This window comes from Bos indicus x Bos taurus, chromosome 9 (genome assembly GCF_003369695.1).
Source record: "Bos indicus x Bos taurus breed Angus x Brahman F1 hybrid chromosome 9, Bos_hybrid_MaternalHap_v2.0, whole genome shotgun sequence".
NCBI lineage: Eukaryota > Metazoa > Chordata > Mammalia > Artiodactyla > Bovidae > Bos > Bos indicus x Bos taurus.
In genome coordinates, this window is record NC_040084.1 from 60482505 (window position 1) to 60506049 (window position 23545).

General features: G+C 40.9%; 1 protein-coding gene across 1 annotated transcript in view; it reads left to right on the plus strand.

Moving 5' to 3' along the window:
* The first annotated feature begins 236 nt into the window (after positions 1-236).
* MDN1 (midasin AAA ATPase 1) overlaps positions 237-23545 on the plus strand; it is a 140187-nt gene continuing 116878 nt past the window's right edge. The window contains exons 1-7 of the mRNA XM_027551397.1: positions 237-522; positions 8185-8411; positions 16550-16774; positions 17133-17240; positions 17320-17512; positions 20618-20860; positions 21094-21225. Of these exons, the coding sequence (XP_027407198.1) occupies positions 421-522; positions 8185-8411; positions 16550-16774; positions 17133-17240; positions 17320-17512; positions 20618-20860; positions 21094-21225 (1230 nt within the window). The 5' untranslated portion in view covers positions 237-420. The remainder of the gene's footprint in view (positions 523-8184; positions 8412-16549; positions 16775-17132; positions 17241-17319; positions 17513-20617; positions 20861-21093; positions 21226-23545) is intronic.

The window sequence follows — 23545 nt, forward strand, 5'->3', positions numbered from 1 at the left end:
GGCGGGCTGAGGATAGTAGGCACACGGCCCTAGGGGCCCCCTAGCTTCTCCTGAATTGCTGTCACGCCACTCTTTGTCGCCGGATCTACCATCATTGTAACCCTTATCCTCCACCAGCAAAAGCTATTTCTGGTGGCGTCTATGCCGGAAGTATATAGATACTGACGCCCCGCGTTTCCGGTGCCGAGGAGGCGGGACCGCGATCGCTGGTCGGTGCGGTCGCGGACTGATGATGCAGAGCGCCGCGTGCTCCCCCCACGTGTGCTGCTGCCGCTCTCTAGGTACTGGTGAAGCGGCGGTGGCCGCTTTCACTGGAGACGTAGTTAGTGGCAGTTCCGGCGCGGGGACCTCAGCGGCTCGGGGGTTCTTAGCGCGAAGCAAGGAGCGCCTGTGGCCGCCCGGGACGGAGGACCCGTGATCATGGAGCACCTCTTGCTGGATGTGGCGGCCGCGCCGCTGCGGTTAATCGCTGCCAAGAACGAGAAGAGTCGTAGCGAGCTGGGCAGGTTCTTGGTCAAGCAGGTAAGAGAAGGAGAGGGAGGGAAAGAGTTGGGCCGTCCCCACCAACCGCCTGGCGCGTGCCCCATGGCCCTGCGGGAAGACGCAGGGGACTGGAGAGCGGTGTCTTGTCACTCTGGCCCCCTCCCCAAGGCTGGCCAGTGGCGGAGGCGTCCGCGCTCATTTGAGGAGCCTGGAAGGAGCCTTTTGTTATTTATTCTATGGGAGAGTCTTCCCTTCTCTCCACCGATTTATTTCCTTGCAGCACCCTGGCTGCGTGCGCCAAACGTGACCTTCAGAGAAAAACGTGTTTTGGGGGGTTTTTTTGGTAGTTGAGGTTGCATGTTTGCCCTTTTGACATTTGTATTATTTAAGCGTGCCGACAAGTTCAGCCCCCTCTCTTAGCTTGGGTGGATGTTTCCTTTCTGCCTTGTTCTGACTTTCCTGCCCACTGACAAGTATTGATTGTATTCCCGCTGGGAGTAAGACACAGTGTGGCACTTTGCGGATACAGATAAATTCGTTATCGTCTCAGACCCCCAAGGTATTTCGTGTCTATTTTTGGAGACGTTCATAAACACAGAATACAACTGATGGGCCAAGCGAGAGCGAGGGCATAATTCGTAAGCCATAGGAATTATGAATTAGTTTTCTGAAAAATGGGTGCTCTGGCCTTTTAAGAGCCTTCTCTCGTTGACCAGATATCTCGCTGAGTTGAGGATCCTTATCACGCATTTTTTCACCTGTCGTTTTAACTTTCTATTTTATGCTTCCCCACCACATCTGTGAGCTTGAGAGTCGGGGGAAATAAATTTTTTTCCCCTAAGTCCGGTGTCTGGAACATATATATCCTATTGCTAAGGAAGCAACAGCAGTTTTTCGAGTCTGGAGAGGCCCTGAGCTAACAGGAGAGGCATGTCTGTTTGATGACAAATTGAACGTGTATAGCAAAGGGGAGGAAGTAGTGGAAGATATGCCTGGGGTTATCTGGCCTGTGATTTCCCCCAAGGAAGGGATCATTAACATTAACGGAGGTCTGGAAAGAAAACTGAATTTTGATGGGCTGGACTAATGAAAAAATCAATTTATATGAGCTGAGTTTGTGGTGACAGGCTCCTGAACTATGTATTATGGCTAGAAGTATTTTTCTGTAAGTGGGCTTGCATTTAGAACAGAGGTTCTGAAGCTGGGGATCCTGGACCACTGACAGCAGGAGGTTTGTTTATGGTTCTTCACAGTAATTGGATAGAAAATTAGTGCTTATGTATTGGGAGTAAAATGAGGAAATGGTTCATAGCCTTTTTAAAAAAAGAGAATCTGAGATTTTGAAGTGTGGGAACCACTCAGGTGGATTCTGAGACTGTATATAGTAATGTTGAGGGACTTGAAAGCTACTAGAAAGCCCAATTGAATTAAGAAGATTCCGACCACCTGTACTTTCCATTTGTCTCTCCTCTGTCTCAGATTCTATCCAATCTGAGAAATGTCTTTCAGGTTTGCTCCTTTCTATTTTCAGTAATGATTTCAAGCCTTTCACTCAGAGAAGAGTTGATTGTGTTGTTATCTATTTTTCTCCTATTTGGGAAAATAGTGATTTTTACTGGAGAGCAAAGACCTTTTTTTCCCACCACTGAACCTCGTGATTTTAGTTCCCCCTGCCAGAAATTGAACCTCGGCCCTGGACAGTGAAAGCATGGGGTCCTAACCACTAGACCACCAGGGAACTCCCAGCAAAGATTTTGAAACCTTACTTCTCATGGAGTTTGGGATCTGAAATAAATTTTTAGGATGTGCTTCCTTTGTTCTTCATCTCAGCTGGTGACACCCCCGTCTCTCTGTCCAGTCCCTTGTTAGAAAAGACTGAGTGTCCTCAACTCTTTTTGCTCCTTTTCTGTCACATATAGCCAAGTCCTCTTGATTTTCCTTTCTTGGTATTGAATCTGTGTCTTTCTCTTCATCCTTACTACTACTAGCATCCTACAGTTCTGACTCTTAATTCCAGCACGTGGGTTTTCTTTCTCGCATTACCGAGCAATTCTCAGATACCATCTGGTGTCCTATAATTTAACTCAATTCTGATGCTGTTTATCTGTGGAAAGTGTCAGTTCCTTCAGAGTAAAGGCTTAACCCTAAAAGACTTCTCCCACCCTTACCTGCTCTTCTGACCAGCTGGCCTATAAATTGGGGGTTCCACTAAATTCTTTCTTGGGTTTGATTAATTTGCTAGAGCAGCTCACAAAACTTGGAGAAATATTTCACTTTTCAGGACAGTCGTCCCTGAAGCTCTCCGAACCACATTCTTTGGGGTTTTTATGAAAGCTTCCTTCACGGGCACAAAAGACTAAATCTTTGGCCATTGGTGATTCAGCTCTTAATCTCTAGCCCCTCTGCCCTCCTCAGAGGTCAAGGCATGGGAATGAAAGGTCTAATCCTCTAATCACATGATTGGCTCTCAGTTTAGCTGCTTTCTGAAAGTCACTGCGTTACTGTAGCATATTTCTCTCATCACAGGAAATTCCCAGAGTTTTAGGTACTTGGACAGGTGTGGGGTTTTAAAGACTATGTTTTTTTTTTTTTTCTTTTACTGTAAATCACAGAATCACATCTTATGTCCTTGATCACTGTCTATGTTGAGGAAGAGCAGAGTGCTTGAGAGCATGTGTGGGTAGTGGGACTGAAGGATGGGTGCAGATCAGATTCCTTTTTTGGTTTTGTGTTTTGGCAATGCATGTGGCATGCGGGATCTTAGTTCCCCTACCAGGGATTGAACCCACTCCCTTTGCAGTGAAAGCACAGACTCGACCACTGGACCATCAAGGAAGTCCTTCTCTTCTCTTTCCTTATTGTTGTTTACTCACTAAGTTGTGTCTGGCCCTTTTGCGACCCCATGGATGATGGTAGCCCACCAGACTCCTCTCTCCATGGGATATCCTAGGCAAGAATACTGGAGTGTGTTACCATTGTTTTGGGGGCCTTCCACAAGTTGCTCAACTCTCCTAGGTCTCAGCTTCTTGATACATATTATGTGTGATAGTTGCTAAATAGTTACAGAGTAGTTAAAAGCAGAGATTCTGGAGCCTGTGATGTGATTCCTGGTTCTACTATCTGCTTTATGACGTTATCCCTTTTTTTTATTTTTCAGTTTCCTTATCTGTAAAATGGGGATAATGTTACCTACTTCATGGGTTGCTATGAGAGTTAGGTGCCTAGGGTACAGTAAGTGTTGTCTATAAAAGTGGTTGCTGTTGTTATGGCTATAAATAAGATTGTGAAATCTAGATGATGCATTTGAGGAGCTTACCACAGTGCCTGGCCGGTAGAAAGTAATCAATATATGTGAGCTAGAATTAGAACTTTTTAAGACAGCTTTGAGAGATAATTCATATGCCATATAATTCATCCACTTAAATATATAGTTCAGTGGCTTTTGCTCTGTTCACAGGTATGTACAACTGTCATCACAGTCCATTTTTGAACATTTTTATTACTTCAAAAAGAAGCCCCTATTCCTTTTAGCTATTATCTCCCATCCTATTCTGGCCTCTTAATATAAGTTATCATTAATAAGACAAATCTGAATCTATCACTGCTGCTGCTGCTGCTAAGTCGCTTCAGTCGTGTCCGACTCTGTGTGACCCCATAGATGGAACTATTCTGTCTAAAAGCTTTCCATTATTTCCAGAATCAAAATCTAATCTTTCTAAGATAGCATATGATTTTTTTTTAATTTTTAAAAGAAACTTGATTTTCTGTTAGTCTTATTTCCATTTTCTTTTTTGAAGTGTTTTTTTTTCCCCCCCCTGCCTGATGACTCTCAGCTCAGGGGATTTTACTCTCTGGGGCAAATCTAGAGACGTTTTAAAATTTTTCACAACTTGTGATGGGGATATTTTTGGCATGTAGAGTGTAGAGACCAGGGATGCTGCTAAACGTCTTTTAATACACAGGGTAGCCTTCACAGCAAGGAACATATCCAGCCCTGAATGTCAGTATTTCAGAATTAAGAAAGAAACCTAAATATGCATGGATCTAATAATAAAATACATGAATCAGAAAGTGATAGGAAAGGAAAAATAGACAATCACAGTTATAATTGGAGAATTTTAATACTGTAACCTCAGTACTTGATAGTACAAATACAGAAAATTAGTAAGGATACAGAAGACCTGAGCACTATCAACAAACCTGACCTAATTGGCATTATAGGATACTGTGCCCAATAATTCCAGAATATATGCTCTACACATCTGAAACATTTACCAAGATAGATCATAAGATGGGCCATTAAATAAACCTCAAAAAATTTAGAAGAATTGAAATTATAAAAGGCTTATTCAGTTATCTCAATGAGATGAAATTAGCGGGGGAAACCCTCAAAATAATGCTGGGAAAAATCTTTCAGTTCAGTCCAGTCGCTCAGTTATGTCTGACTCTTTGCCCGACCCCATGGACCGCAGCCTGGAAGGTTTCCCTGTCCATCACCAACTCCCAGAGTTTGCTCAAACTCATGTCTGATTGAGTCGGTGATCCGGATCCACTGTCGTCCCCCCTCCCCCTGCCTTCAGTCTTTCCCAGCATCAAGGTCTTTTCCAGTGAGTCAGTTCATCACATTAGGTGGCCAAGTGTTGGAGCTTCAGCATCAGTCCTTCCAGTGAGTATTCAGGACTAATTTCCTTTAGGATGGACCGGTTGGATCTCCTTGCAGTCAGAGGGACTCTCAAGAGTCTTCTCCAACACCACAGTTCAAAAGCATCACTTCTTTGGCACTCAGCTTTCTTCACAGTCCAACTCTCACATCCATACATGACCACTGGAAAAACCATAGCTTTGACTAGACGGACCTTTGCTGGCAAAGTAATATCTCTGCTTTTTAAAATGCTGTCTAGGTTGGTCATAGCTTTTCTTCCAAGGAGCAAGCTTCTTTTAATTTCATGGCTGCAGTCACCATCTGCAGTGATTTTGGAGCCCCCAAAATAAAGTCTCTGTTCCCATTGTTTCCCATCTATTTGCCATAAAGTGATGGGACCAGATGCCATGATCTTAATTTTCTGAATGTTGAGTTTTAAGCCAACTTTTTCACTCTCCTCTTTCACTTTCATCAAGAGGCTCTTTAGTTCTTCTTTGCTTTCTGCCATAAGGGTGGTGTCATCTGCGTATCTGAGGTTATTGATGTTTCTCCTGGCAGTCTTGATTCCAGCTTGTGCTTCATCCAGCCTGGCATTTCAAATGATGTACTCTGCATATAAGTTAAATAATATGTTAAATAAGGAAAAATCCCTAAATGTTAGAAATTAAGTAAGAAAATTTAAAGAAACTTATGATCAGAGAAGAAATCTCTGGGAGAATCAAAAATTTTGAACTGTATTATAATTTAAACAATTTGTGATTGTAGCTACAATTAGAAGGAAATTCATAACATGTGAAATATATGAATAAAAGAAAAACATGGTTTGAAATTAGTGATATTTCTTAAGCCTCCACCTTGTGAAATACTAAAAAAAGAGGAAATTACATCCAAAATAATTAGAGGGAAGAGAATAATAAAGCTAACAGCGGGAATGAATGAAATAGGAAATGGATAAACTGTATAGGAAACTATTGAAACCAGAAGTTGATTCTTTGAAAAGATTGACCAAGAATAAAAGTGAAGAATCCAAATTATTAGGAATGGAAAAAGGCCACCATTACAGATTTTAAAAAGAATAGAAAGATAAGTGACTACTATGAAAAATGTTATGCCAATATATTAGACAATTTAGATGATAAGGGCGTTGGAGGAATGCCAATTAACAAGCTCATTCAGGAGAAAAACAAAGTACGAATAGAACAGAACTTCCTCAAGCTGATATAGAGGATCTACAGAAACCATCATGGTTAATACAGGAACAACCCCATTTAAAAATGGGTAAAAGATTTGAACAAATTACATCACAGAAGATAAATGAGTGGCTGTTAGACACTTTATACCATATACCACTCCACCTCCACTAGAATGGCTAAAATTAAGACTAATAGTACTGTGTATTTGTGAATTTATATAGCAGCTGAAGCACTCAGACATTGCTGGTGGGGATGTGAAATGTTACAACTACTTTGGAAAACAACTTCTGTTAAACATTGAGTGTCTGACTCTTTGTGACCCCATGGACTGTAGCCCACCAGGCTCCTCTGATCACCAGGTTCTCCAGGCAAGAATAGTGGAGTGGGTTGCCTTTCCCTTCTCCAAGGGATCTTCCTGACCCAGGGATTGAACCCAGGTCGCCTGCATTGCAGGAACGTTCTTTACCGTTTGAGCCACCAGGGAAGCCCAAGAAATTTCTTAAATTTTTTTTAAAATTAAAAATCATAATTTAGACAATTCCCTGGTGTTTCAGTGGTTAGGACTCTGTGTTTTCACTGCTGAGGGCCAAGGTTCAATCCCTGATTGGGGACTAAGATCCTTCTTGCCACATGTCATGGCCAGAAAATAAAAGTCATGAAAATATGTCCATAAATCTTTTGTACATGAATGTTCATGGTAGCTTTATTGAAGATAGGTGCAAACAGTGCAGATATCTATCAACATGCGAATGGATAAACAAGTTGTGGTACATTCATACAGTAAAAACTAGTAAGAAGTAAAATGGAATAAGATATTAATACTACACACAAGAACAGCTTTGAAACTTTGGAAAAAGTTACAGTATTTTTGAATATGGTATTTAGGTTGTGTTCCAGCTGTACTCTTATAGGTAACCATTTAGTATCAAACTCTTTAGGCTGTAAATTCATAGCATTGGGCTTGGTGGGTCAGAGGGTATGCCCCTCAGGTAATTTAAACCCACTGTCACATTGCCTGGCAAGGGTTGTGCAGAACTGCTTACACACTAGCAATATGAGACATTTTTCATACTTTTCAGTTTCCTTTTTATGTTCATGGACATTCTGGTCCCAAACACTAGAACTTTGTGGTTTATTTCATCTTGTATATCAAAGTGTGCCTGTCTGCTTTAGACCCGTCTTGTTTATTAAAGTCTGATGTCTTCATGGGGATGTATCTTCATTCATTTCCAGGAATTGATTTCTTATATCTATTCTTTCCTCAAGAGAGTTGGCAGTTTTGCATACTAACTGTACTTTTTCGTCATTTAACTACTGTTTTCCTTTCAGACAAAGGAGTTGGGGGAAGCACTGGATTCCCTGGAAACTATTATGACTCTGCAACAGATCTGTTATGACTCTGCAACTGATTCTTTTTTAAGGAAGCTGAAGCTATCGATCATTTTACATGGAATCCTGATGTCAGTCCTTTTACCTCAAACCCCAGTGGGCTGAAACTTATTTGTTACAGCCTTTACGTTTGATTGGGGCTTTCCTTGTGGCTCAGCTGGTAAAGCGTCCACTTACAATGTGAGAGACCTGGGTTCGATCCCTGGGTGGGGAAGATCTCCTGGAGAAGGGAAAGGCTATCCACTCCAGTATTCTGGCCTGGAGAATTCCATGGATTTGTGTAGTCCATGGGTTGGCAAAGAATCAGACACAACTGAGCGACTTTCACTTTCTGTTTACATTTGATTCACTAGTCCTGTTGCAAAGAAACCCCACTATGTTTTGTAAAATAAACTCAGTTATGAAGTCTGGAAATTGAATATAAGCTAGGACTCTGTTCTGTAGCAGTCACAAATGAATTTGTTTTGCCTTTCTCAGGTGTGGACACCTCAAGATCGCCAGTGTATCTTGACTACCTTAGCACAGTTACTTCTGGATAAGGACTGTACTGTGCTGATTAGCCGGCAGCTGCGCCCTCTCCTTTTGGATTTGTTGGAAAGGAATGCTGAAGCCATTAAAGCCGGAGGCCAAGTCAACCATGATTTACACGAACGGCTCTGTGTGTCAATGAGCAAACTCATTGGTAACCATCCTGACGTCCTCCCGTGAGTAACGGTTTTATTCTTCATGTTTCTCCTTGAGATGGTAGACCCCACACTCTGCTGGAAGTAAGGAGGGGTCTGAGCTGAGATGAGGAGGGGAAATATAGAAAGGGGATAAAGGAGTGTTTTATAAAAATAGTCACAGAAGAAGCCATTTATCCAGCTCAATTCAGTGACCATTTACTAGGTTTGAAGTCTTGGTCATCAAGATAGGTCTGGAGAATATGACCAGGATATCTCCCCTACCCTCAAGGATTCTGTCATCTGGCAAGAAAGGCATATAAGATGGATTTAAATGAGTTTTAGCTGAGGCTCTTACAGCATCCACTTCAGATGTGTGAGATTCTTGCTGGAGCAGCTGTAGGGGATGGGTTACAAGATCTCTCATGTCTCTTCCCACTTTCTATAAATCTGTTCACATCCAAAGTATGATAAGAAGTTGTGTTAGAACTGGATTCTAATGCATTTCTCATTTCACTTCCTGTCTGTCCAGCTCAGGCTGGTTCACCCTTCCTTAGGCAGTCTGGTGGTCTCTTGTTCCCTTGGGGTCATCCCAGTGAGCCAGACTTAGTGTAGACGCCCAGTGGGCAGAGTGTCTCACAGCCCAGAACTCCTCGCTCAAGCCATCTTCCTTCCTCAGCTTCCAACTAGCTGGTTCTGTAGACACGTGCCGCTGCACCTGGTTTTCTCAAATTGATAGGTTTGTGTGGAATAGTCACAAGAGGCAACTAAGTGAGTGTGAGTGAAAGTCGCTCAGTTGTGTCCGACTCTTTGCGATTCCATGGAGTCCTTGGGATTTTCCAGGCCAGAATACTGGAGTGGGTAGCCATTCCCTTCTCCAGGGGATCTTCCTAACCCAGGTCTCCCATGTTGCAGGCAGGTTCTATATCAGCTGAGTCACAAGGGAAGCCTGAATCAGCCATGTACATGCATATATCCATTCTCTTCCAGACTCCATTCCCATATAGATCATTACAGAATATCAAAGACTTCCCTGTGCTGTAAAGTATGTTTTTATTATCTGTTTTAAATATAGTGTTGTATATACGTTAATATCAGTCTCCCAATTTATCCCCCCAACCTCCTTTTCCCCTTGGTAATCATAAGTTCTCTATATCTGTGACTCAAATTCTGTTTTATAAATAGGTTCTTCGGTACCATTTTTTTTTTTAAGATTCTACACATAAGCAATATCATGTGACATTGTTTTTCTCGTATCTGACTTCACTCAGTAGAGCATCCCTTCTTATTAGTCTTCATCAACATAATAAGTTTGCTGTAAGTATGGCTTTCCTGCAAGTATGATCTCTAGTCTGATCCTTTGATGAGGGAATAAGAAATGAAGACTTGAGGGAACTGTGATTTGTGTAAGCTTTTCTAAAAGAGGAGGAAAAAAATGGGCCTAGTTGTTTGAGGGAACTAAAACATACAGAGCAGAGTTAAAAATCACCATCATACGTGGTGTCAGGAACCTATTCTCTGGGTTGATTGAGGATCCAGAGTGTGGCCTCACTGGCTGCTTTCATCACATAGGTGTACTTGACTGTGGTCCTGTTTCACAAGATGTGCTGACTGTTCTCTGCTTACCCTGTAGGGTTGACCTGTGAGTAACTGAACTCCCACTTCTCTTGAGCCTTAGTGGTAGAGTGTTTTCAGATTGTGTTTGAGAATCACTAAAATGATAGAGTAGCTACATCTGGTTTCCCATCAGCTTCAATTTTATGTTCTTATTAAATGAATGTGAGGCACCATTACTTTTTCTTTTCATTTTGCCAAGGCAGTAGGTTTTATTTATGCTCCCACCTTGTTCCAAAAATTATATAATGTGCCCGTGTTAGAGTAACTTAAAGATAAGCAAAAAAAGAAAAACGAAAGCACCATGTGTAAATGTGTGTGAATGAAGAGTCAGGAAGGACATACAGTGAACTATAGGTCATGATGTGGAATGGGATTTTGATTTTTAGTTTAAAAAAACGTAGCTGATTAGTTTCACTTGTGCTCTAAATTTCCTCTGGAGGAAATTACCTAATGTATTAGGATTATACCTAATATTTCTAGATAGGATGCAGTCATTCATTCAGTAGATAAATATAGGAGTCCTCCCTTTGAGCTCTGGGTCACATGGTGGGAGTGAGCAAGTCACACATTATGAGTTGTTGTACTTGGAAACAACAGGCTGCAATATGTTAATAGAGGTGTGAGCCAACTACTTAAGGGGAGCAAGAAGTCATTAAATTAAGAAAAATGAGTGTGTTATCCTCTTGGAAATAGTGTTTCCTACTGTCAAATTGTGGAGGAAGAGTAAGGAGGGAAGAATGAAGAGATGAGAGATGGGATGGGGATGAAAATCTATGAGAGAGACTGGAGGGGAGGAACCCAGTCAGGCTTCCTCTTATTGTAATGACATTCATTTTCCAGATCACACCTCTTTCTGAGGCCAGGGTGCCTACCTATTTGGAGTTTCCATCAGGTATCTCAGTAGTAACAAGGTCTTTCTTTTTATTCCCTTGCTTATGCATTACTCGGAGAAGGCAATGGTACCCCACTCCAGTACTCTTGCCTGGAAAATCCCATGGACGGAGGAGCCTGGAAGGCTGCAGTCCGTGGGGTTGCTGAGAGTCGGACACGACTGAGCGACTTCCCTTTCACTTTTCACTTTCACACATTGGAGAAGGAAATGGCAACCCACTCCAGTGTTCTTGCCTGGAGAATCCCAGGACAGGGGAGCCTGGTGGGCTTCTGTCTATGGGGTCGCACAGAGTCAGACACGACTGAAGTGACTTAGCAGCATGCATTACTGATCCCTCCTCCCCCTCAGCTTTCTTGAGATATAATTGAGATAAAACATTTTTGTATAAATTGAAGGTGTACACTGTGGCGATTTGAGATACATATTGCAAGATATTTACTACAGTAACAGTTAATACAGCCATTACCTCACATAATTACCACTTTGTTGTTGTTATTCATTACCGTTTCTGCATCTTCAGTGCTTCAGTGCGTTTTTTACTCTTTGGCAGATTCTTTGTCAGTACTCTGAGAAGACTCTTGGTCTGTCGGTGCTTTCTCTATTCTGATATACTAGTTTTGGTTTCAAAGTTCTAATTTTAAAAAATCGTCTAGTCCTGTTCCTGGCTTGGTTCCTGTGTTCCCAGATTTCTTCGGCTGTCACTTTGTAAATGGCTCCAGATGGCTAAGGTACTACGTTGTTGTTGCTTAGTCACTTAGTTGTGTTTGACTCTTTTGCGACCCCCGGCTCCTCTGTCCATAGGATTTTCCCAGATAGAATACTGGAGCGGGTTACCATTTCCTTCTCCAGGAGATCTTTCTGACTCAGAGATCAAACCTGTGTATCCTGCATTGACAGGTGTATTCGTTACCAAGGAGCCACCAGGGAAGCCCCCAATGTACACATTATGTGTTGATTTTTTTTTTCCCCTTTAGTGTTCTCTCAGGAGTGTAACCTTATTCTTAAGTTCTGATTGTACCTTACTGTTATATTTTGCATCTTTTAGTCCTTTGCTTTTTGTTTGTTTGCTCTCCCCCTTTCTTGTTTTTCCCCGCTCCCTCATTCTTGCAAGTCCTTTTAACACATCGTCCTTTCAGCCATGGCTTGCAACTCTTGTGAAAGCTGTCTTTCATTAGTGATGAAGAACAACCACTCCTAAATAACTTGCCCTAAGTCCCCTTACTAAAAAGTGGCAGAGCTGGAATTCAGTCCTAGGTTTGGCTGCCTCCAGAGCTCACGCTCGTTTTTCCTACTTTGTGGTGCTGCCCACTCATCCTCATTCATGTATTTGTTGACTGATTTATATAGAACTTGATCTGAACAGCATGTTACAGCTAATGATTATATTTATTTTCCCAGGAGGAAAAGAATACAGCATTCCTCCTTTATCTGTGGTTTTGTTATCAGTGGTTTCATTTCCCATGGTTTCAGTTGCCTGAAGTCAACCATATCCAAAAAAATTAAGTGAGAAATTCCGGAGACAGTTGATAGGTTGTAAGTTGCATGCTGTTCTGAGTAGTTTGATGGAGTCTTGTACTGTCTTGCCTGGAGCGTGAAGCATCTCTTTTTCTAGCGTATCCATGCTATATTTGCTGCCCACCCACTTGTCACTTAGTAGCCACGTGGGCCGTGGTGTTGAAGTGCTTGTGTTCAGGTAACCTTTATTTTACTTAATAATGGCCCCAAAGCAGGAGAGTAGTGATGCTGACAATTTGGATATCCTGTGGCTGATTTATAAATTAAACATTATCATAAAAATGTATGTATAGGAAAAAACTGTGTGTATGGAGTTCAGCACTGTCCATGGTTACAGGCATCCACCCGGGGTCTTGGATCACATCCCCCAAGGATGTGATAATCACCCAAGTTGATTTGGGTTGCACTAGGTTAATTTCTTGGCTTCAGTTTCTCATTTGCTGTCAGTTTGTCCTGGACATGTAGCTCCACATCAGTGCTCTGTCTTTGATTGGAAAGAGCAACAATGGGTGGGCCTAGTAATGGTCTTTTGTGAACACTAGCAGATAGAATGCTGTGGGAGAGCATGCTTCGTGTGTACAGTGCTGTATGGACAGTCATGCTGAAATCAGGCTTGCATAGAACTGAAGGAGAAACCAAAAGTAGTTATGCTTTTATACACCTCTGCTTCAAAACTGTGTTCAGGAGTGCTGGAAAGGTAACACATACTTAGTTTTAAATTTCCTTTCTCCCTCTGAGAATTCTGGTAGCATTCTTCTGAGAGAGAGAATATGATCTTTTGATTACAGAAGCACTATATTCAAGTAACACTCAATATAAAATTGTAAAAAACAAAAGGTTCTCTCCACCCTGAAATTCTGCTGTTCAGAGATAATTTGGTATTATTAATTTGGTATTTTTTTCTCCCAAATCCCTTTTCTTTTTCTTATAGTTACACCCATCTGAGAGTGTGCACGTCGATTTTTATGTGCATATATTTGAAAAATTGCTTTATTGAGATGTAGTTTATATACCACAAAAGTGTACAATTCACTGGGTTTTTATATATTTGCAGATAGATGAAACCATTACAACAGCAAATTTTAGAACATTTGTGCACATATTTTTAAAATACAATTTTAATATAATTTAAAAACATTTGTTTACATACTAATTCTAATAAAAATACATACTATAATTTTTAACCTGAATCTTGTTTTTAAATTTAATCACATATGGCTATCTTTGCCTCAGTAAATAAAACTTAAAAAAGTTGTGTAGTATTTTATCACTTCTTATCCCTTTGTTGGGCAATTAGGTTGTTTTCTGAATTTTTGATGTATAATAAGACATTGAACATCCTTGCTGCTGCTGCTGCTGCTAAGTCCCTTCAGTCGTGTCCGACTCTGTGCGACCCCATAGACTATAGCCTACCAGGCTCCTCCGTCCGTGGGATTTTCCAGGCAAGAGTACTGGAGTGGGGTGCCATTGCCTTCTCCGCAACATCCTTGAGCATGAAAATTTTGTGGATCTGCTGTGGGAATTAGGAGTGTGGATTTTGGAACTGAATGGTGGTATTTTAGTATGGATGTTAAAGTAAGTAGATAAGCATTATCTTTTTGATCTTTGTACTGTGACCTATTCAGGCTCTGTTAGTTCCATTTCAGATCTTCAGAGGGGTTAGCTGAGTGAACTAAGTTGTTCTAAATGTCGAGGCCAGAACTGAACTCCAGGTCTTCCCTCTAGATGCGTGAAAGAGTGTGACGAGTTGCCCAAGTAAGTGACTCATCCAAGATTAGATATTTAACAGGAATGGTGTTCCTTGTTGCATTTTAGAGTTTACGACTCTTAGTCTTATCCTTGGAAAGAGATCATTCTCCATATTCTCGAATTTTGTCTAGGGAAGAACTGATTTTGTTATTCTCTGGCTAAGTGTGCTTTATTGGTCCATCCACCATTGGTTAGATCAGAATTTTAGAGCACTCTCTAAAAATTATGGGTCTCTAGAGAAAAGGGTACTGTAGTCAACTAAGTTCAGCAGGGAATATCAACCAGGACTCTTTTTGCATGCTTCCAGTGAACCACAGTCTCTTCCTCCACTTGCCGCACAGGCTTATGGCCGTTGCCAGTCCACTCTGTTCATGTCCCCTTATCCTCAAAGGCCTCGTGGATCAGGTTGATGACTTGGTTACTGCTTATCTGCCTACATATTTGCTGCTGCTTGTTGGTTCCACATGTGCTGCTGACACCAGCCCACCTTTCCCCGTCCCCTGCCGGCCCCCCCCACACCGCTGCCCCTTCACACACTCCTGCCATGGCTCCCTTCCAAGCCACAACTGAATCTTTATTTTCTGGCCACACTGCGTGGGATGCAGGATCTTAGTTCCCTGACCAGTGATGAAACCCATGCCCCCCTGCAGTGGAAGCGCAGAGTCCAATCTCCAGGAAATTCCCTCACTGTGTTCCTTGTAATCTGTTTTATTTTTGTGGCATCCATAATGTCCCCTCTTTCATTTCTGATTGTTGTTTTTTTGTGTGAGTTTTTTTTTTGTTTGTGAGATCTTAGTTCCCCAACCAAGGATGGAACCCGTGCTCCCTGCATTGGGAGCATGGAGTCCTAACCACTGGACCTCCAGAGAAGTCCCCTGATTGTTGTTTTTTGAATCTTTTATTTTTTTCTTAGTTAACCTCAGAGTTTATCACTTTTCTTGATCTGTTCAAAAACCAATTGTTAGTTTTGTTGATTATTTTTCCCTGTTGCTTTTCTAGTTTCTGTCTCTGCTTTTAGTCTTTATTATTTCCTTTTGTTAGCTTTGGGTTTATTCTTTTTTTTTTTTTGTTATTTGAGGTATAAAGTTAGGTTGTTAGCTTAAGATCTTTTTAAGTATACATGTTTGTAGCTATAAAGTTTGCTCTCAGCATTGCTTTTGTTGTATTCCATAGGTTTTGGTGTGTTGTATTTTTCTTTTCATTTCTTTCAAAGTCCTCTCTAATTTTCCTTGTAACTTATTTGATCCATCAGTTGTCTAAGAGTGTGTTGTTTAATTTCCATGTATTTGAGGATTTTCCAGTTTTCTTTCTGCTCTTGGTTTCTAGTTTCATTCCATTGTAATTTGGATAATTATACAAAAGGTATTGTGTGTCATTTCAGTACTTTGAAGTCTTCTGAGAGTTGTTTTGGGTCCTTACATGTGCTGTATTCTGGAGAATGTTCCATGTGCATGTGAGAAGAATATATATTCTTCTGTTGTTGGATAGAGTATTCTGTACATGCCTGTTAGATCCCTTCCCTCTGTAGTATTGTTCAAGTTCTCTGTTTCCTTATTGATTTTCTTTCGTATTATTCCATATATTTAAAGCCTGTTTGACTGATATCAATATAGTCATTCCTGCTCCCTTTGGATTACCATTTGCATAGGTTTTTTTTTTTTTTTTCATCTCCTCACTTTCAACATATGTGTAGCCTTAGATCCAGAGTGGGTTTCTTGTACATAGCATATTGTCTGATGCTGTTTTTTTTTTAAATCCATTCAATCTGTGTCTTTTGACTGGGAGTAAACTAGTTACATTAAAAGTAATTACTTATATAGAAGGACTTACTATCGCTGTTGTTATTTTCTGTATGTCCTGTAGCTTTTGGTCCCTCTTTTCCAGTCTTACTACCTTTGTGTTTCATGAAGATCTCCTCTTCATCTTTTAAGATGCAACCAAAGCATCTCTTGTTGACTTTCTCAGGTTCAGTTGAATTCATGTTCTTCGTGCTTCACTTTGTTTCTGTGACTCCCTTCCTTCCTAGATAGCAAGCTCCCTCAGGGGAGGTATCTGCTTGGTTTTGTACCTCCAGGACTTAACACGGTGTCTGAAACAGTGTCTGACTCATAGTGAGAAGTCAATAAATACTTGTTGAAAATGAGTGTATTTTTAGTAGTAAACACTTGTGATAAGTTCTTGTGGTTTTGGTTTCCTGTCAGATATCTCATGCTGCAATTCTGGTTCCTGAACTCAAGCAGAATACAATCTTAGGACTAGGTGGCGTTAAGCATTCATCTCTTTTTGGCTTGTAAACTCTTGAGAGTTACCATGACATTCTGTCGTTTTATTCCATTAAAAAATGGATATATATATATATATGCTATCATATTCTTACCAACCAATTAAAAACTCTTTCTTTCTGAAGGTTTGCCCTGAGATATTTCAAGGACACATCTCCAGTCTTTCAGAGGCTCTTTCTAGAGAGTTCAGATGCAAATCCAGTCCGGTATGGGCGCAGGCGGATGAAACTTCGGGACTTAATGGAGGCAGCTTACAAGTTTCTGCAGCAAGAGCAGTCTGTGTTCCGGGACCTCTGGGACTGGAGTGTATGTGTCCCACTCCTCAGGAGCCACGACACCTTGGTCCGCTGGTACGTAGCTGGTGGACTGTTCCTGTTCTTCTAGTATAGAAGACTATACTAGACCTGGAGTTGTGTGCGTGAGGAGGAGAAGGAAACCGTTTAAATAACGTTGTTTTTGTTCTGGTGCCTTTGGGGTTTTTGCTCCCTTTCATGTGTCATTTCAGAGGGAAATCAGATGATATGAGTGGAATTCCATTGTTCTTATGTTCCATCAAGTGAATTCACTGTGCCCAATTTGTGATTTCTACCCTTCCCTGTGTTAAATTCCATAAGATTTCCTTTTTGGGTGTTCATTTGGCTAGTAAATTTTCTTTATTCTTTAGACTCCGCTGCAGATCCTGAGTTTATATACTTTGGTTTTCTCCAGGTACACAGCCAATTGTCTTGCTTTGGTCACCTGTATGAATGAAGAGCACAAGTTATCATTCCTTAAGAAGATTTTTAATAGTGAAGAACTGATCCATTTCAGGTTAAGGTAAGCAAGAGCATTCCTAGAGATGTCAGCGTGGCTTTACTAGGCATTAGAGCCATTGATGAGCTCCTCGTTCCCTCAGGTTACTTGAGGAGGCCCAGCTGCAGGACTTGGAGAAGGCCTTGGTATTGGCCAATCCAGACACACCCCTTTGGCGGAAGGACAAGGAGCTGCAGTACTCAACAGGACACCTTGTTTCGGCAGACCTCTCCTCCAGGGTCACTGCTGTCTGTGGTGTGGTGTTGCCTGGGCAACTGCCAGCCCCCGAAGAGCGGGTACGTTGACGTCAGTGGTAGGTTTGCCCTCTTCCACCTAAACACTGAGTGTGTATTTTTCCTTGGCTGGGCTTTGGGTTTTATGTGTGAGCAAAATTGAGTTTGCCAAATTACTGTTCCACTTAGAGAAGTATTCAGGGAGAGAGTAGAGAATTCACCCAGGACCCTCCTCTCTGATAGTCCCATTTTCCCTGTTTAGTGTGGAATTAGAAATCATGATGATGCCTGTACATCAGGCTCTTAACTTGAGCAAAACTCCTCCATATATGACTTGTTTACTTGCTTCAGCAGCTGTTTGAAGTTGAGTGGCACACACCATAATGCCATATTTATGTAAAACTAAGGCAGAATGGGGCTTCTCAGGTGGCGATAGTGGTAAAGAACCCACCTGCCAATGCATGAGACTTAAGACGTGGGTTTGATCCTTGGGTGGGGAAGAGCCCCTGGAGAAGTGTATGGCAACTCACTCTAGTTTTCTTGCATGGAGAATTCCAATGGACAAAGGAACCTGGTGGGCTATGGTCCATAGGGTGGCAAAGAGTCAGACACCAATGAAGCTTCTTAGCACAAGGCAGAGTGGCTTGCCCAGGGCCCTTGGGCTGCCCTTTGGCAGAGATAGGGCTTGGCCCAGGTATTATTGCCAGCAGCCTCTTTCTGTCAGAATATTCTCTGCCTCTGGTGTGGGAGGCCTGCATCTGCAGTGAACTTGTCCCCTGCCATAGTAAATGACCTTTCCAAGAAAGTGGCTCCATACGATACTTTGGAAAGGCCACTCTGTTTTTCCCCAGCAGTCTTTAGTCAGTTCATCAGATCTACCTGGTTTTCTCCCTGGAACAAGTTCTGGGTCATTGCTTGACCATCAATTTGTACCTGGGAAGTACAATGAAAAGGATTAGTATAAAATAGAAAAAGTGCACATCTTGAGTGTACAGCTGCATGATAATTCATAAACTAGATATATCTGTTGCCAGCACTGAGACAGCAGTATTTCCGAAGCCCCTGGTATTTCCCTGTGGTCAGGAAGACTTCCCCACCCCTCTTTAACCACTCTCCTAATGTAGACAGGGGATGAGATGGTTGGATGGCATCACTGACTCAGTGAACAGGAGTTTGTGCAAACTCCAGGAGATAGTGAAGGACAGGGAGGCCTGGTGTGCTGCAGTCCATGGAGTCGCAGAGTCAGGATGTGACTTAGTGAGTGAACAACAAACAACAACAACATAGGTTAGGTTTGGAGCATTAGCACTTTAACACAGGGAAGGATTCGGGTTGGGGTGGGCTTGATGGTGGATGGCAGTGGCAGAGCACTGGGGCGGAAGTACAGCCTGGAGCTACAGCCCAGCCTGCTAGTTGCTGAGAGTAACAGCTCCGCAAAAAGTTCAGCAGCTTCCAGCCCCGAATCTCATTTTGTCCTCACATATCTTTAGGGGACAAGCTCTGTTTGAGAAGTTACCATTTCTTAAAAGTTCATAATCATTGCACTCTTCCAAGACATCCTTTTTTCTGTGTTAGTAGGTAGATTATTATTAAGTTTTTTAAAAGTTGTGGTAAAATGAATGTAATCTTCACCATCTTTTAAATTTTTAAGTGTACTCCTCAGTATTGTGGAGTATATTTACATTGTTGCACAAACAAGCTCCAGAACTTTTCATTTTATAAAACTGATATTACCCATTAAACATATTGGGTGTGTTATGATTATGATGATTATTTTACTTTTTGTTATGGAAAATGTTAAACATATTCCAGAGTAGAAATAGTAGCATAATAAATTCACATAACATTCAGCTTCAGTAATTATGAATTCATGGTCAGTTATGTTGCATTTATATTTCTGAACACTCCTCACACCGTATTTTTTTGAAGCAACTCCCAGATACCACGTTATTTCTTAATTAAATATTAATTAAATTATTATAATTTATTATAATGTATTATATATAACAATATATAATTATTATCATAATATAAAAATATCCTTAAATAGGCATGCCTTGCTTTATTGCTCTCATGAATGTTGCATGGTTTTTTGTTTGTTTTGTTTTTTACAAACTGAAGGATTGTGGCTTGAGCAAGTCTCTTGGTGCCATTTTCCCAATAGCATTTGCTCACTCAATGTTTCTCTGTCACATTTTGGTAATTCTTTCAATATTTAAAACTGTTTAATTACTATTATATGTGTTATGGTGATCTGTGACTGATGATCTTTGCTACTGTTGCAAAGATTTCGATTCAGTGAAGTCTCAGATGATGGTTAGCATTCTTAGCAATAAAATGTTTTTTTAAATGAAGGTATGTTCATTGTGTTTTAGACGTAAAACTATTGCACACCTAATGGACTAGAGTTTAGTGTAAACATAACTTTTATATGCACTAGGAAACCAAGTTTTGTGTGACTTGGTTTATTATGATATTTGTTTTATTGCTGTGGTTTGGAATTCAACCTGCAAAATCTTTGAGGTATGCCTGTAGTTTAGTGTATGTGTGTGTATTTCTGTTATGCAGGCTATATAGTGGATATATAGTACTGGGAACTTTATTCAGTATTCTGTGATTAACCATAATGGAAAAGAGAATAAAAGAATGTATATATAGTTGAATCACTTTGCTGTATAGCTAAATTAACACAACATTGTTAATCAACTATACTTCAATAAAATTAAAAAGAAATAAATCGCTGGTATTCTTTATTGTACCTGGAAAAAAATTAGTGTCTTTACTTCCATGATTGTCTAATAAGTGTATTGTGTGCATTCTTGATTTTAGACATGAAATCCTAGAATATGGTAAGAGGAAGAAAAATGAAAATCCAGTCATGACAAATGAGATTTGCTCCCATTCACTATGTATCAACTTTTTGCTTTCTTAAACTTTGGGGGAGGTTTTCTTATATTTGTTAGTAAGTTTCCACCCCTCTCCCTAGGATGAGAGACAGGAAAGGGAAAAAGCTGGATCCTTACTTTTGATACATAGTTGTTATTGTAGATCCTGTACTACTAATTTATTGGCAGAGGTTTATGTAGAAGTCAGTTGTTGTAGAAATTAACCTGTGCCCTTTGGTAGAAAGACTCTTCTTGATGTGCCTTTTCTCACTTGTCTCCTTAGGGGAGTAGTAGGAGTTCTTCTCGTGAACAGGAGCTGACCTTTAGGTCTTACGTGCTGGTTGACTCTGTGTGCAAAAATCTTCAGACCCTGGCTATGGCAGTGGCTTCTCAGAATGCTGTGTTGTTAGAAGGACCAATTGGATGTGGCAAAACTTCCTTAGTTGAACATTTAGCTGCAATGACAGGTAGAAGGAAGCCCTCTCAACTTCTCAAAGTCCAACTTGGAGATCAGACTGACAGTAAGGTAACTAAGAAATGGCAGATTTGGGTGGGTGAACATACTTTGAATATTTGCTTTAAAATATTGTTTTTGCTAAGAAACTGTAATTAACTGGTATTCCTCCTAACAGAGGGGATCCTGCTGTAAAACCTCAGGTGCCCATTATAACCCTGTAGAAGTTTAATGGAACTAATCTTAGGATGTGGCACTGGCACTTCAGGTGTGGTTTCAGTAAGTCCTTCATCTTCTTTCTGCAGATGCTGTTGGGAATGTATCGCTGCACAGACGTCCCAGGGGAGTTTGTGTGGCAGCCTGGGACCTTGACACAGGCAGCCACCAAGGGACACTGGATCCTCCTGGAGGACATTGACTACGCGCCCTTGGATGTGGTACGTCACCTCCACAGTAACTCGCTAATTTCTCATCTTCAGATTGTGTTAATAGTGATGCTGGGGCCTTATTTAAACAACACAGGTTATTTCATTAGAGATGGTATGTTGATTATCCACCTAATCTATTTGAGTTCTTGGATTACCAGGCTGATCTCTTGTTTGATAGAAAATCAGTAAAATTCTGCTTGTAGTGTTTCCTTTAATAGCTGAATGTGTGATCAGTTTCGCAGTATATTTTTTTTCCTCCTTTAGTTGAAGACGTGATCAGTATCACAGGCTTTCTAAGAATAGGCTTGGTGGGAAACATCTTATGCATGTTACGGATACATTGAGAACTTTGAAGCCCACTCCCCAGCCATGGTGTCTGTAGAGCAGTGAGCTGAGGACACAGGAAGGAAGAGATGATGTTATAAGTGCCTGCTTGTCTTTGTTCAATTAAGGAAAATAAACTGGATGTGTATTTCTGACTTTTTAAAAAGATCACTTTTCTATGTGTATGAAATTTAGCTATGGAGGCAGTCCATGTTTCTTCTGTATTCTGTGAACGATGACATCCCCCCCACCACCACCCAACTCCCACCCTAAAATGTATTGCAAAATGAAAAAATCTTTCAGTGGGCAGATTTTCCCAAGATTGGTTTTAGTTTTCTTTAACGTGAACCTTAAAGCTACCTCTATATGGACCTTACCCTCTTGGATTAGAGAAAGAGGAGACAGGCAGGAGGGAGGAGGAGAGGTGGGGAAGGTCTTTGGGTTTAGGGAGATATGAAGGGGAAAGGGTGGCTATAAATATATGTGTCTTATGACACATGCATATTTTAGAGTCTGAGGTAAAGATGTAATGGGGTTATTGGCCTAGTGTTACCACTGTGTTCTAAGATTTTAATGCTAAGTTTTATAGGGCTGGAACTTAGTTTTCTTGATAAGCCCAGAGCCAGGGATGACTCCTACCAAGGAGACTTTACAATGAACTGAATTATAAATTACAAGGCCAACTTAAAAGTATTTGTTGAGTCTTAGCCCTTTCTAATGCTCTCTTTCCTGGACAAATTTTTTTAGACCTCAGGATACCTGAGAAGTCATTAGGATTATGAATCATAGAATTTGAGCCAAAAAAGTTAGATGAACATAAGGGATTTTCCATTCAGGTCATGATGAAGCATAGGCGTCTGTCCCTGTCCCATTGCTAAGTACATTCTTTGATGACCAAGTCCAGATTCAAGACCAAACTGTTGCTTTCTGTCTTGTTCTTACTTGTCATTACTTGGGTCATGTCTAGTACAGCAGAAAATTCTTTGAGTTCCATTTTGTGTTCCATTCCCCTTTTGTTACTACATTTGATTCCAGAGGGTATGTTTATTCAGTTGATTATGTTTAAACTTACCATTATAGTAAAGTTGTGTTTACTCAAAAATACGCCTTCCCCTTGATTATTATTTTGTTATTTCCAGAACTCAGCTAGTAGTGAACCCATTACTATTTCAAGGTAGCTTTTATAGATCTCATTCAGGATTGTTGTCTTTTGTTTCAAGTTTCATTGTTACCTTGGAGTTGCCCCTCTATTACTTTCCCTTTCTACTCCTAGCCATGTATGAATTAATGATGCTTAATAAAATTATGTTGATATTTTAGAACCCTCTTTGTTCTTTGTTTTTCAAAACTTCGTCCTTAAACTCCCATCCCTTACATCCATATGTCTAGTCCATACTTTTCTCAGAAAATCTCTACTTAGATTCCTTAGTGGGTACAGGTTTAGGATGTTCAAAATGGACCTTGTCTGCTGTTTTCACAGAACAACCTTTCCTGCCACGTAATAGCCAAGCCAGAACTTGGCTCTCTCCTTCCTCTCGTCTCCCACTCACTCAGTCTGATGCTGCTTAGTGCTTTTTCCTTATCTCTTACTCTGTTCCCCTCTGGCGTGCTGCCTTAGCACAGGGCTTCTTGTTTTTGTCTCTATCTAATCTATCTTGCCATCTTGCCTTTGTTACCTGACTGGTATGTTTTTTCACTTCTTTCCATCCAGGCTGGCTTTCTTTCAGTTTATCTTCCATATTGTTGTACAGTTCATTTTCTAAAACGTAAAATAAAGTTTCTTTCTCCTGAATAAAATCCTCTCAACCACTGTCATGAAAAAGTTCCAGCTTCTTAGCTCAGCACGGAAGGGCTTTTATCCTCTGTCTCGTAAGCCTAGTATTTTTTCACTACTTCACGTGCACATTCTGCCCTAACCATCACAGAATCTTCTCAGGCTGCACTCGTAGGCATGTATGTTTTTATTCATTTTAATATTTTTGCCTAGGGTAATTGTGCCATTCCT